The sequence below is a fragment of the Odocoileus virginianus genome, chromosome 22 (genome assembly GCF_023699985.2).
Source record: "Odocoileus virginianus isolate 20LAN1187 ecotype Illinois chromosome 22, Ovbor_1.2, whole genome shotgun sequence".
Taxonomy (NCBI): domain Eukaryota; kingdom Metazoa; phylum Chordata; class Mammalia; order Artiodactyla; family Cervidae; genus Odocoileus; species Odocoileus virginianus.
The window spans coordinates 13,638,449-13,652,161 of NC_069695.1; the positions used below are offsets into that span (position 1 = coordinate 13,638,449).

General features: G+C 45.3%; 1 protein-coding gene across 5 annotated transcripts in view; it reads left to right on the forward strand.

Moving 5' to 3' along the window:
* LOC110123204 (lipoxygenase homology PLAT domains 1) overlaps positions 1-13,713 on the forward strand; it is a 90,021-nt gene that overhangs the window by 53,544 nt on the left and 22,764 nt on the right. For all 5 annotated transcript variants that reach the window (XM_070452622.1, XM_070452621.1, XM_070452623.1 and 2 more), the window contains 3 exons: positions 4,258-4,375; positions 5,271-5,445; positions 7,004-7,189. In XM_070452622.1, the coding sequence (XP_070308723.1) occupies positions 4,258-4,375; positions 5,271-5,445; positions 7,004-7,189 (479 nt within the window). The remainder of the gene's footprint in view (positions 1-4,257; positions 4,376-5,270; positions 5,446-7,003; positions 7,190-13,713) is intronic.

The window sequence follows — 13,713 nt, forward strand, 5'->3', positions numbered from 1 at the left end:
CCTTGCAGTCCAAGGAACTCTCAAGAGTCTTCTCCAACACTACAGTTCAAAAGCATCAATTTTTTGGTGCTCAGCTCTCTTTATAGTCCAATTCTCACATCCATACATGACTACTGGAAAAACCATAGCTTTGACTAGAAGGACCTTTGTTGATAAAGTAATGTCTCTGCTTTTTAATATGCTGTCTAGGTTGGTCATAGCTTTTCTTCCAAGTAGCAAGCATCTTTTAATTTCATGGCTGCAGTCACCATCTGCAGTGATTTTGGAGTCCAAAAAGTCTCTTACTATTTCCATTGTTTCCCCATTTATTTGCCATGAAGTGATGGGACCGGATGCCATGCTCATAGTTTTCTGAATGTTGAGTGATTGGATAGGGGAGTGTCTTTGGATTTCTCTAGTTGGTCTTGAGTCGGGAGTGGGGGAAAATCAGGAAGGCAGGTTTGACTGAGTCCTAAGCGTCGTGGGCCCACTGCTGGCAAGGCTGCAGTCTGGCCGCCTGGGGTGGCTGCTGCGGAGCCGATGGGCAGAGCTCTGTCATCCTCTCGGGTCTATCTGTGGTCAGCCTCCCCACTCTCTCAGTCTTCACCTCCGTGCTTTGACCTAATCTCCAACCCAGCCCCAAATCCTTGGAATTTCTCGGGTTAATCATCCCACGCCGACATTCCATCTTCCTTTAGATATGTACATAATTGCTGGTGGGAGAGATAGACACTTCTTTTCTGGTAGTATCTAAACTCCAAAAATGTTTCTGAAAGTCACACCATTCTATAAATGCTTTGAGGCACCTTGTGAAAGAATTTTGTTTTTCTGAATTAAGATTTATGCTGCGAGAAGAGCCATCATTTCTTAAATACACTGGTTTGCAAGCTCAAGTCTCTTACCCAAAATATAGCCTGCTTTATTTCATTTGCAAGTGGCCCAGTGTTTGGCCTGTGTCTTGGAATCCTTGTTACAGATGTCAGCCTCTCAACCTGGGGACGCGGACAGTGAGACCCTCTGGGTTTGTGTCGTTCTCTCGGCTTAGTGCTGTGCAAAGAGGTCCTCCCAAGAAATGGCACATGGCCAGAGTGGAGGTGGGAATGGGCGCGTGTCGCACACAAGGCATTGGGTGGGTTTGCCTGCTGCAGCACCCGTGTTGTAAAATATTGCACCCAGAGGTTAAACTTGATAGCCATTCCCTCAACCACTCTCCTCAGTTGAAGTCCCCAACTTGTCATCTTGCCACTTTGGGGGAAACTGTTCACAACTAATTCACTTTGAGATGGTGGTGAATTGATATGGCATTCAAAGAAAGAAAAAAAAAAGATACCTTCAAAAGGAAATGCTTAAACCTAAGGAATATGTCTCTAACAGTGGAGTTTGAGGCAATCTCTAATGGAGATAAGGATTACTTTTAGGCAAAGAGATGTTTTTCTCTAGAGGAAATTAAGTGCCTGTAAGGAATCATCCCGAGGCCCAGTGGAAACCCCATGAACTAGGAGATATTTTGGTCTGGAAGCAAACCAGATTCTCAGAGCTCTGTTGGGTTTGCCCTTCAGAATGGCCCCTGGCTTCCACTACCTACAAATCTTCCCAGCTTCTTGGCAATGTCTAAAACTCTTCCATTAAAAACTTGCCCTTGCAGCCTAAGGCTTTGGGCCTGGTTAGCCTCAGGCTGTCCTCTGGCAGACCACTGAGTGAGTGGCTGCTGGGCCCTTTCCCAAGGACATTCTTTGATGGGTGGAGAACAGAAGGAAAGCAGAACAGGGAGGGAGGGAGAGGCAGCGAGAGCTGCTGAGCTCCTTGGGGTGGGAGAGCAGGGCACAGCCTGGGCCCCTTCAGCAGCCCGTCCTTCTGAGCCAGAGGCAAGGGCACGTGGCTCAGGGGTGGACCACTTGTCCAGCAGTGGCCCCTCAACATGGGAGCCCTCCCGCATGTCAGCGGCGCTGTCTTGAGAGGGTGTAGGGAAGCAGGAAAGAGCTGGCTGCTGAGTCGTAGAGGGATGAAGTTCCCTTGAGGGGGTTCCCTTTAGGATGTGGGCCTTTTACTCTGAGGAGACAGGGTCTACCAGGTGTAATCAGGATTTAGCCTGCAGTGAAGGATTAGGGGGAAAGTATAACCCACGCTTCAGTTTTCTACAAGAAAAAGCTTATTTCTCTCCCCCTTTTCCTTACACCTGCTCAACCATAAAATCTCCATAAAGGGGAGATTGTTGGTTAAATTCAAATGGTGGCAATTAAAGAAAAAGACAAAGTGAAGAATTCTAACGTTCCTTTGGTCTCCAACATTATGCACCAGCAAGAATAAGCAATGAATGAGTTGAAAGTTTATTTGACAGAATCTCCACTTTGTGAGTTGAGCTTGAGGGGAGTTTCTGAGAACTGCCTTCTAGTTTCTACATGACCGGGAGACAGACAATTTGAACTAGAGCAGGAGGAATTTAGGCCAGACTTCTGGGAGAGTCTTTTTACTTCTAATAACCACAAAGTGCACAAAGCAAGTTATCAGAAGGGATTAGGCCTCTGTTCCAATGCCTTAAAGACACGGAGTAGTTAGTTTTCAGTTTGTAGCATTTGCAGTTCTAGCTCCCACTGGCTGTGGCCTCTGTTTTTAAAAAATATGTTTTGCTCAAGGAAGCATAAAATTGCCATGCAGTGTCATATCTTCAGTGATACCTGTGTTACCCCCAGGGGCTTATCAGCAGCAGCTTCTGGAATCAGTGAGCAGTCAAGCAATGTCAGCACTGAAGTCACATTATGCATGCAGCACTGTGAGAAGAGCAGTAGAAATAAAGATAGAGCATCTCTGAGATGATGCGGTCATTTCGGGAGAAAAGCAGTAATAGCAGCAAAAGCAATGTCACCTGCTGTTTTACAGTTATTAGTAGTGTTATCCAACCAAGGGCCGCTGCATTCAGTTGTGCATATCACTTCAGTTCAGTTCAGTTTGGTCACTCAGTCGCATCCAACTCTTTGCAACCCCATGGACTGCAGCATGCCAGGCTTCCCCGTCCATCACCAACTCCCAGAGCTTGCTCAAACTCATGTCGATCAAGTCAGTGATGCCATCCAACCATCTCATCCTCTGTTGTCCCCTTCTCCTCCTGCCCTCAATCTTTCCAATGATCTTTTCCAATGAGTCAGTTCTTCGCATCAGGTGGCCAAAGTCTTGGCTTTTCAGCTTCAGCATCAGTCCTTCCAATGAATATTTAGGACTGATTTCCTTTAGGATGGACTGGTTGGATCTCCTTGCAGTCCAAGGGACTCTCAAGAGTCTTCTTCAACACCACAGTTCAAAAGCATCAATTCTTCGATGCTCAGCCTTCTTTACGGTCCAACTCTCACATCCATACATGACTACTGGAAAAACCATAGCTTTGACCAGACAGATGTTTGTTGGCAAAGTAATGTCTCTGCTTTTTAGTATGCTGTCTAGGTTGGTCATAGCTTTTCTTCCAAGGAGCAAGCATCTTTTAATTTCATGGCTGCAGTCACCATCTGCAGTGATTTTGGAGTCCAAAAAGTCTCTTATTGTTTCCATTGTTTCCCCATCTATTTGCCATGAAGTGATGGGATGCCATGAAGTGAAGATGCCATGATTTTCATTTTTTGAATGTTGAGTTTTAAGCCAACTTTTTCATTCTCCTCTTTCACTTTCATCAAGAGGCTCTTTAGTTCTTCTTCACTTTCTGAAGTGTGGTGTCAACTGTGTATCTGAAGTTATTGATATTTCTCCCAGCAATCTTGATTCCAGCTTGTGCTTTCTCCAGCATTGTGCATATTGTATACAAAAAGAAAAATGTGAATGGTACTGTCTAGAGTTGTACAGTGCACAGCCTGCCCCACCATTCATGGCAGCCACGTCACTCATAGAGTCTCATTGCAAGCTTTGCAGGTATGGGATTCTTTTCACATTTTAAATTGATTTCACATCCATTTGGTCCTCATAACAGTTTTATGAGATTGCAGGGACAGTGTTATTTTCCCCAGACTACAAATGAGGAGACCTAGTCCCAGAGAGGAGCTGGGACTGTTCTACATCATTAACACAATGAGATTAGGACCCAGAATTGGTAGCTCTTGATTCAGGACCATTTCTACCAGCAATTCACTTAACCCAGCCTTTCAAGAACACCTCTGGGTGCAAGAGACAGGCTACTGGGGAGTCACTGGAGCTGAGAGGCCTCTTCTCTCCTTTCCCCGAATCTGTCTTTACCATGGCCTCCCCCCTTCACCGTGGCCAGCCTCCCTCCTTCGTGTCCCTCCTCTCCATCCCCAGATTTGAGCGGGAGCAGAATGACACCTTCATCATGGAGATCCTGGACATTGCCCCATTCACCAAGATGAGGATCCGAATTGACGGCCTGGGCAGCCGGCCCGAGTGGTTCCTGGAGAGGGTAACACGGCTGGATCCTCCCACTGCCCACCCCTACCTCCTGCTCCTTTGGGTTGTCAGTGGGGCTTGTTAACATGCAAATGTCACCTTAGAAGGTTGTTACCTGAGTCTGCCCCAGATAATATGCCCCTAGGTGTGAATTAATCAGGGAACCTGGTTTTACTTATTTGTATCCAGTCAAAACTGAATGAACTGCCAGGGAATACAGCCTGCGTGGTCAGTGTAATGTGGACAGAGACCGGTGTGAGCTTCCTGGAGGGAGCGAGTTGGGAAGAGTGAGAGGAGGAGCAGCAGGCCTGGGAGGCGGGGTTCCCATGGTGGGAACCTGAGGCAGACGGTGGGGAGGCTCCCGGCTCCCCCATGGGCTCTGAGCGGGCTGCCTCTTCTTCCCTGAGCCGCCCTCTCATCCCTTATCCATCAAAGGCCATCTGTCCCAAGTCCCTGAGGCTCTGCTCCCCTGTTCAGCCTTCAGCAGACTTTACTTGGGCCAATAATACAGTGTTCCCTCCAAGGACAATCTGGCAAGCTTGGGTCCACAGTGCTGGGGGAGTCTGGCTGAAGATGGTTTGATTGGTCTATTTTTATGTCATTAATTCAGCAGACATTCCTGGTGCACAGTGATAGGTCCTCCTTGGAAACATACTTACATGAATTGCCCACTTCCAGCTTGCCGAGTAAAGCTAGTCACGGCAGGAGCTTCAGACTCTGTGCCAGGCCCGCGGGGCAGGGTGTTGTCCTGGGGAGGACCCTTTCCTCGTGCCTCGAGTCTAAGTCAGAAGTTGTCTCAGGCCTGGGATAGTGGGTTCCAGGGTCCAGACGAGGGGGCTGCCTCAGTGGGCGGGTGGTCGGTGGGGGTGAGGGAGGTGTTCACACATTGGCCACTCCCCCACACCCAGATTCTCCTGAAGAACATGAACACGGGAGACCTGACCATGTTCTACTATGGAGACTGGCTGTCCCAGCGGAAGGGCAAGAAGACGCTGGTGTGCGAGATGTGTGCCGTCATCGATGGGGAGGAGATGATGGAGTGGACGTCCTACACCGTCTCAGTGAAGACCAGTGACGTCCTGGGTGAGTCGGGGGCAGGGCACTCCCTCCTGTGTTCACTGCCCACTCACCCTGCCCTTCTCAGATTCTGGCTCAGGTCCTGAGCTCGGGTCAAGGCATTTTTCCTTGGTTAGCCTTTCAAAAGTAAGGCCAACTCATTTCCGCAGAGTGTCACCTTCTACAAAGTATTCCTCCCCGTGACTGATGTGGCTCTGTCCTTTCTGCATCAGGAAAATGGGAGAAAACGGTGCAGGCGTTTGGCTCAGAGGCCATCAGTCCTCTGTTGCATCCTGAAACCCCTCGCCCAGGTGCTGCCCAGCATGGCTGCCCTTGGGCCCCTTCCCACGTCCCTGTACTTGGCCACCATCCTCTGTGCCGGCTTTGGCCTGGGATCTTAGGATACGATAAGTCCCTGAGCCCACGTGTGAGTGACACTCGAGTGCAGCAGTGACAGCGAGGCTGTGACAGAGGCTGGCACAGGTGTACCAGGTGCTGGGAACCTACAGGAGGGCACCTTCCCTAGCCGGAGATCACGGCCAAAAATCAGGGAGGTCTTCCCAGAGGTGGTGCCAAAGTGCAGCCAGAAAGACAAACAGAAGCCAGTGAGGCAGATGGGACACCAGAGGAAGGGCCTTCCAAGCAAAAGCACCAAGGCATGCAGAGGCCTGCAGCTGAAAGGGAAGCAGTGTGTCCTGCCTCCCTACCCTCAACCAGTTCTATCCCCTGGGAGCTGGTGCAAGGACCCTGCAAACTCACTCACACTACCTATAAGTGGTAGTGATGGATCCTTGGTTGGCCCTGCTAGCTCACACTTTCAACAGGGAAGCTCTCCCAGCACAGTGATAGGCATCTCTTGCAAATGAAGCCAAAGAAATGAAGCTTTCCTAAACTGACAGCTCAGACATACATGTTGGGTCAAAACAGCTGGCAATGCACCAGATTTGTGGCACTTCCTTTCTTCCTAAGATAGAAGACTTCTCTCTCTTTGCTCAAAGTTCCAAGTGTTCACTCATTTTCAAGTCCCTCATCCCTTCATGATATGCTCTCAGAAAGTAGTAAGCTCATTGATAACCACAGGGTATGTATCAGAAAAGTTTCAAGGGGTCACCTCTCCCAGAAGCCTTTTCTTTCCAACTGGATCACTACTTTTCTTTGGCTTAACCAGAGAATGTGTAGCTCTAGCATAGAATGTCAACCAGAGGCAGATGTGGGAACAAGGAACTTTCACATTGTACAGGAAGGAGTTTATTTCTAAACTGCAAAGCCAGTCTACATGGCATGCCTTTAAGGACAGGTATATTTCTGCAGAATACATGAGTTCTTGTACCAAACCATCCACGCCTGCTAACCAGGACCGCAGTTAACCCAACAGCATTTACAAGGCTCAAATGTAAGACAAAGGATAGAGTTGTAGACCTGGAGCCCCAGTACACTGACCAGCCCTTTCTGACCTCATCCCTGGCCTTGACGACTCTGAACTTGCCCATGTGCACCCCTGGCTCCTCCCAGGATCCCAAGAGTGAGGCCAGAGCAAGAGGGCTGTGAGTCAGAGAGACCAGAGCCCTTGTCTTGTGCACCCCAGGAGCTGGCACCGATGCCAATGTGTTCATCATTATCTTCGGGGAGAACGGGGACAGCGGCACCCTGGCCCTGAAGCAGTCGGCCAACTGGAACAAGTTCGAGCGGAACAGTACCGACACGTTCAACTTCTCTGACATGCTGAGCCTGGGCCACCTCTGCAAGCTGAGAGTTTGGCATGACAACAAAGGTAGCTCAAGGTCAGGGTGGAGGGAGGGCAGGCCGCAGCTCTTCACCTAAGCCCCGCCCATCTCTCTGGCAGCGCGTGGACCCTTCCACCCCAGGGTGGCAGGAAACCGGAAATAGTAGATTGCTACCATTTTGATGTTTCCATCAGTTAGAAGAGCCAGTGTTTCGGGACAAATTGCAGTTCCCCCTGCTGCACACCCCCCACCCCAGGGTAATGAGTAGCTCTTACTTTTTCTGTGTTATCAGGGTATTAATTATTCTTAGTTCAGACATTAAAATTGAGAGGAGGGGGGAAAAGGGCTATATCACCAAAGTCCCTTTGCATGAATTTTCCATAAAGGATTATGCTTGTTTAATTATATTAGCAAATCTAAAATTAGTCAAATTCACTTATAAATATGAATGATGGGATAGGATATAAGCCAAACAAAAAATTTATCTTCAAAATGCCGAAGGAATACTTTGTTACATATGTAATTATGATGAAGCTCATGTTCAATATTTCTTTCGTTACCACTTTGTTGTCTTCAGGCCACTATGAACATTTTTTTTCTGGCTTTGGGCCATTATGTTATACATTATATAGTTGGAACAGAGTTGTTAAATACTAAATGTCACCTCCTTAAGACACATTATTTTCTTGATTTATGCCATTCTAACTCACCCTCTTGTCTTTCATTGAAACTGGCTTTGACAAGGCAATTCACTCAAATCCTTCTCCAGTCTTCTCTGAGTCTCCCCCACAAGTGGCCCAGAGGTGTCCTGAGTGTTGTATTGTCCTTACTTCTTTAGATCCTGGCAGAGAACCAATATATCTGTCATGGTGACTGATGAAGCCTAATTTGGCAGCTTTAACATGCATTAAACTATTAAAAATGTTTTCCATAACATGGGATAAGCTCTGATTAAGCACAGAGAAAGTTCTCATTCTTAAGAATAAAATAATGAAGATTTGCACAACCCTCAACTTTCACATCTCAGTGTACCCACTCAGTCATTCACTGAGGGAACATTTACAGCATTTGCTATGTGCCTAGTGCTCTGTTAAGAATAAAAGATACAAACATTTGACCTTTGTGACCGTCTTATGGATTCTTGCTCTTTTCTACAACCAAGGAATGTTGAGGCCCTGTGAGGTCTGAACAACTTATTCAGAAACACACAGCAAGAAATAGACATAACTGAAACTCAAATCCAGGTCTTCTGAGGCCTATTCTCGTAAACTATGCTGCCCAGCCAGTGGGCCGATGGGTCAGAAAGGAAAAGATGTGGAGATGAGAGCAGTTTCTTCTACCTCTGGTCACTATGTCCCCCATACACATTGTCAGGGCAGCGGGGGAGGGTATCTTCTCCAGAGAAGTGAGAGGAGATGCTTGTTCCTCTCCTGTCCATTCATTATCCTTACAAGTCTATGGAAAAAAACATACAAAGTATTCTCAGAATATCCCTAATGAATCTCTGCTCTTTCCTAACAAAGAAACAAAACAAGATCCCTGAATTCTTTCTCACCCTCTCATTATCCGTTATGATTGTCTTAGAATTAGTAGGAGGTGGGCTGGTAGCTGAAAGTCTGACAATTATGAGTCAGATTTATTAAGATCATCTTTTGCCCCAGAGAATTCAAAAGATCAGGATAAGCTGCTGCCCATGCCACTCAACAAATGAGTGTCAGGACAATCACTTCAGTGTTTGATCAGGCTGTCATTGGCTCAGTAAAAGCACTGAGCCCCATTGTGTGTCTAATTAGAGTGATTTGACAGACCAGATTGATGAGGGTGGGTAGAGATGAGGTCTGTCTACCCTAACATCCATGCATACAGTTTCCTGTTGCAGTGTCCACACCAGAGGCAAACCACTATTTAGAAAGTTTATTCCCAGGAAGTGTGCCCCTTCCCTAATCAGAAAGAAGCACATTTTACTTCTGCACTAATACACTTACTGGCAAGGCATTACTTTTGAGGGCAGGGGCCTTGCCTCATTCATATTCATCTTCATAAAAGTGCCTATGGCAGAGTGGAAACTCATTTAAATCTTAACTTAGTGGAAACTCCATGCCCTCCCATCCCCTGTAGAGAGCTGTGAAATACCAAGACCACAGCCCCTACCTTAGAAGCAACAGAGAAGCAAAGATACTAGAGCCTCGAGAAGGAAGAAATATTATTCCCAGTGAGACTGAACAATCCCCTCAAGGTTCAACCACAAGATGGGATCAGAGGTCAAGCAGCTCCCTGATCACCTCCTGGTCAGGTCAGAGAACTGGGTAGGGGAGAATTTCATGTAGACCGTGATGACCTCCCTCACTTTTCTAAGAAGGGAAGACAATGTTAGGGCCATTTTTGTTTAGGGCCACTTCTAATATGAAGATTTCACTCTTCATATTAAGGTGAGGGTGAAGGGATGACCAGAAAGACTGAGAATGCTCTTATTAAAGATCACAGTTCCAACTAAACACTCTACAGTCTTTGGACTCATGTATCTGCCCAGGGTACTGACTTCTCTCCAGCTTCTCTCAACTCTGGACTCGGTCACTTGTTTCTCGGGTCTCCACCTTGGAGACTGACTATTTTCAAATTGGACTGTTATAGATTTCTCTCAAGCTTGGCAAAATGGTTCAAACTGCCATACATTTCATCTTCAAGTCACAGCAATAAAAGGCAGATAAGTGTTGATCCAAGATAAAAGTTCATCTCTGTCTCCTCCTTCAAAAACTGCTATCTCGGACTCCATGTTATCTTAACTCCACCTGACTAAACACCTGAAAGCCTACTGGTTCTTTGTCGCTTGGATGACTGTTCCTGTTGCTGCCCACACCTTCAAAATCTGCCTTATTCCTTCTCAATCTGTTTCTCATCACAGACTTTCCAGAGTTCTCTTGGGCACTTGTGTTCTATGTTGTATCCCTCCTTCCAAACTATCTAGGAAAGCAAGGACTGATATACTTGAGAAAAATGTTCCAGAAATTCAAGCAGTAACATTTCAGGAGTCAGGGGTAGTGTTTGTTTTTAGTGATGTCTATGTATCCCTCCTTTGGGGCTTCTCAGGTGGCTCAGTGGTAAAGAATCCACCTGTCAATGCAGAAAACACAGATGACATGGGTTTGATCCCTGGGTTGGGAAGGTCTCCTGGAGTAGGAAATGGCAACCTGTTCCAGTATTCTTGCCTGGAAATTTCCATGGACAGAAGAGCCTGGTGCACTAGTCCATGAAGTTGCAGAGTCAGACATGACTGAGCATGCACACCGCCCATTGTCCATTCATCATAGCTTTGCTCTGTAAAGTTGCTGTAAACACTGAACACCTGCTGCTAAGAAAAACACAAGGTTAGATTCCTGCAATCCTCTGGTCACGCATTTTCATCACCCAGTCAATACATAACCTTGTTTTGTGTTGGGGAAGGGGCTTTCCTCGTGGCTCAGACAGTAAAGTATCTGCCTGCAATACAGGAGACCCAGGTTCGATCCCTGGGTTGGGAAGATCCCCCAAAAAAGGGAATGGCAACCCACTCACTATTCTTGCCTGGAGAATCCCATGGACAGAAGATCCTGGCGGGTTACATTTCATGGGGTCACAAAGAGTCAGAGCAACAAACACACACTGTTTAAAGACACTTCATATGGTATATATTGTTGATTTATTAACAGTGAACTCATGGCCATCAACACTATTGATGAAGGTAAAGGAAAGTTACGTGGCAAATCTATTTTCTCTGTAAGGCACATCACAGCCTTCTTACACTTAGAAACACTAGACAGTTCTTTAGCACTATAACATAAAGTAAAAAAAAAAAAAAACCCACAGCACTAAGTAGATGATAAAAACACTTGTTCATAGTGTGAGAGCTGAAACAGAAGTCAGAGTACCATCTTGTTTAACTTCAACTGGCAACATGTGAATCAGACAGTGCAAGTTTTTTGCTGCTCTGCACATGCCTGTGAATAACTGTGAAAGGACAGTGAGCATTGATTTTAGAGCTACACATAAGTTTTATCAAGTAGGTAAATTTTCAAATGTGGATACAGAAATAATAAGGTTCAAGTTGATCTGTTTTTGAAAAGACAATATTTGAGCTAAGGCCTAAAGAATTTATAGGAGTAGACATTTGGTGAGGTGTGGTGTTTATCAAAAATGAAGTGTGTTTGAGGCAGAATGAATAGAAAACATAAAAGCCCTAACATATAGGAAAGACTGATATGTTTCAGAAATGAAAGCATAGTTCAGAATGATGACAAAATAAGGAATGAGAGTGGGATCTAGGAAGTAGACAAGAATTGGGCCATGCAAGGTATTATAAGCCTTGTCAAGGATTGGGTCTTTATCCTAATTGTCCTGAGAAGCCATCAAAGGATCTCAGAACAGTAGTCATGTGGGGAAGATTATCATAGTGTCTGTGGGGGATAGGTTAGATGGAAAAGAAAACAACCTTCAAAAGACTGGCTAACAGATGATGGGAGATAACTATGTCCTGCACAATGATGGTAGCAGTGGGGAATAAAATGTAGAAAGATTTGAGAAATGCTTAAGGCAGAAGTCTTATTGAAGGACTGGCTAAGAAGGAAAGTTAAGGCAAGAATGGTAAAGCTGCTGGAGGAGCTTCTTCATCCTGACATGTTTAATTTAAAGTCAAAATTTAAATTTAAAGTCAAAATGTAGATGTCTGGGTGACATCTAGGAGTGATGGCTAGTAACAGTTGGGTCTGGAGCTCAGGAGTCAAACTAGTTGGGAGATACTGATCTGAGAGATGAGTGCAGAGGAATTACTGAAGCCATGAGAGTGAGGAAATGAAGCTTCAGAAAAACAAGAGTGACCAAGAGCAGATTCCTGAGAATCCCTATGTTTGAGGTTAGAGAATAGAAGGGAAGGCAGAGGAGAAGGAGGAGGAAAGGGGGAGGAAAATGGGTTGCCTCAACATTTTTTTTTACTTCCTAAAGGAACTTGTTGGGGGAGATGGACCCTACTTATGGAACTATTGATGACTGTTCACTGACCATGAAACCCCAAAATGTGGTGTCTTGGTTCATGATGCCATAGTTTCCTGGGCATAAATTTAATAAAGAAGATATGAAACCACATTTGTTTTCAAATAACAAAGCAATTTAAACTATTTAAATGTTTATTTCTTCTTAGCAAATTCCCAGAATCCCTTGTTGAGAAATTTTGTTATGCAGCCAAACATTTAAGTCACCGTAACAGGGAGAAAAGCGGGGAAGATAAACAGTCTTCTGTCATTTGTGGATTCATGTTTATAAGATACAAATGTTCATCATTGCCTCCTAAGTACTCCTCCTCCTCACCTCCCACACACAAAATGTCAGGGAAACTTTCTCACCAATCTCACTCTCTTTGTTTGCTGGTCCTTTTTGAAATGTGTAATTGCCTTTTTATTCCTGATTCTTCCAGTCCATCCAGTGAATGGCATGATACATATGAATTTGCAGCAATGAGAAGTCTCCAAGATGAACATCCATTTAAAAAGTTTTCTTTTCACTCTCTTCTCTTTCCTAGCTCTGCCATGATTACATCTCCCTGTTGAGGATGAACAAACTCTTTGATGTACTAACCTCCTCACTGAAAGTTCTTCCTATTGCTTTACCTTTCTTAAGCCCTCTCCCAGAATAGTCATCGTATTTGTAACGACATGCTCAGTCTGGCTCCCTTACTTAACTAGTAGCTCCATGAGTACCATTGGCCTATTCTTTACTTTTCCCTAATGCCCCTCACAGCGCCTGTAACGCAGTGGGGGCTTAATATAGAATTTATTTAATACCTCTGTTTCAAGCCCTCATATACCAACCCTATTTTCTTATGCCTCTACCACAGGGAACCCACATTTCTTCTGGATCAAGGTTTTTCCTTGTGTCTTAATACTTTCAAAAAGTGGGTCCTGGTCATGAATTTCAGGGTCATCACTAGGTCCTCTGATAATGGCTTCTCCCACTCCTTGGACACTATGCATATATCTAGACTTTCTCAGTTTTCTACTTTCATTTTCCTTCTCTGCAAAAACTCTACACTCAAATTTATCTCATCCATGTCAAAACCCTGAAAGGAAGGGGGGGGGGCAGTTCAGCACCTTGGACAGCTCTAAAGCTATCGACCCATCCTTTCTTGCTACTACTTTGGTTTAGTTTGGCCTTGAAGTACAAAACGAATCAGGGCAAAGACTAACAGAGTTTTGTCAACAGAACACACTGGTCATAGCAAACACCCCCTTCCAACAACACAAGAGACAACTCTACACATGGACATCACCAGATAGTCAATACTGAAACCAAATTGATTGTATTTTTTGCAGCTGAAGATGGAGAAGCTCTATATAGTCAGCAAAAACAAGACCTGGACCTGACTGTGACTCAGATCATGAGCTCCTTTTTGCAAAATTCAGACTTAAATTGAAGAAAGTAGGAAAAAACACTAGACCATTCATGTATGACTTAAATCAAATCCCTATGATTATACAGTGGAGGTGACAAATAGATTCAAGGGATTAGATCTGGTATACAGAATGCCTGAAGAACTATGGGCAGA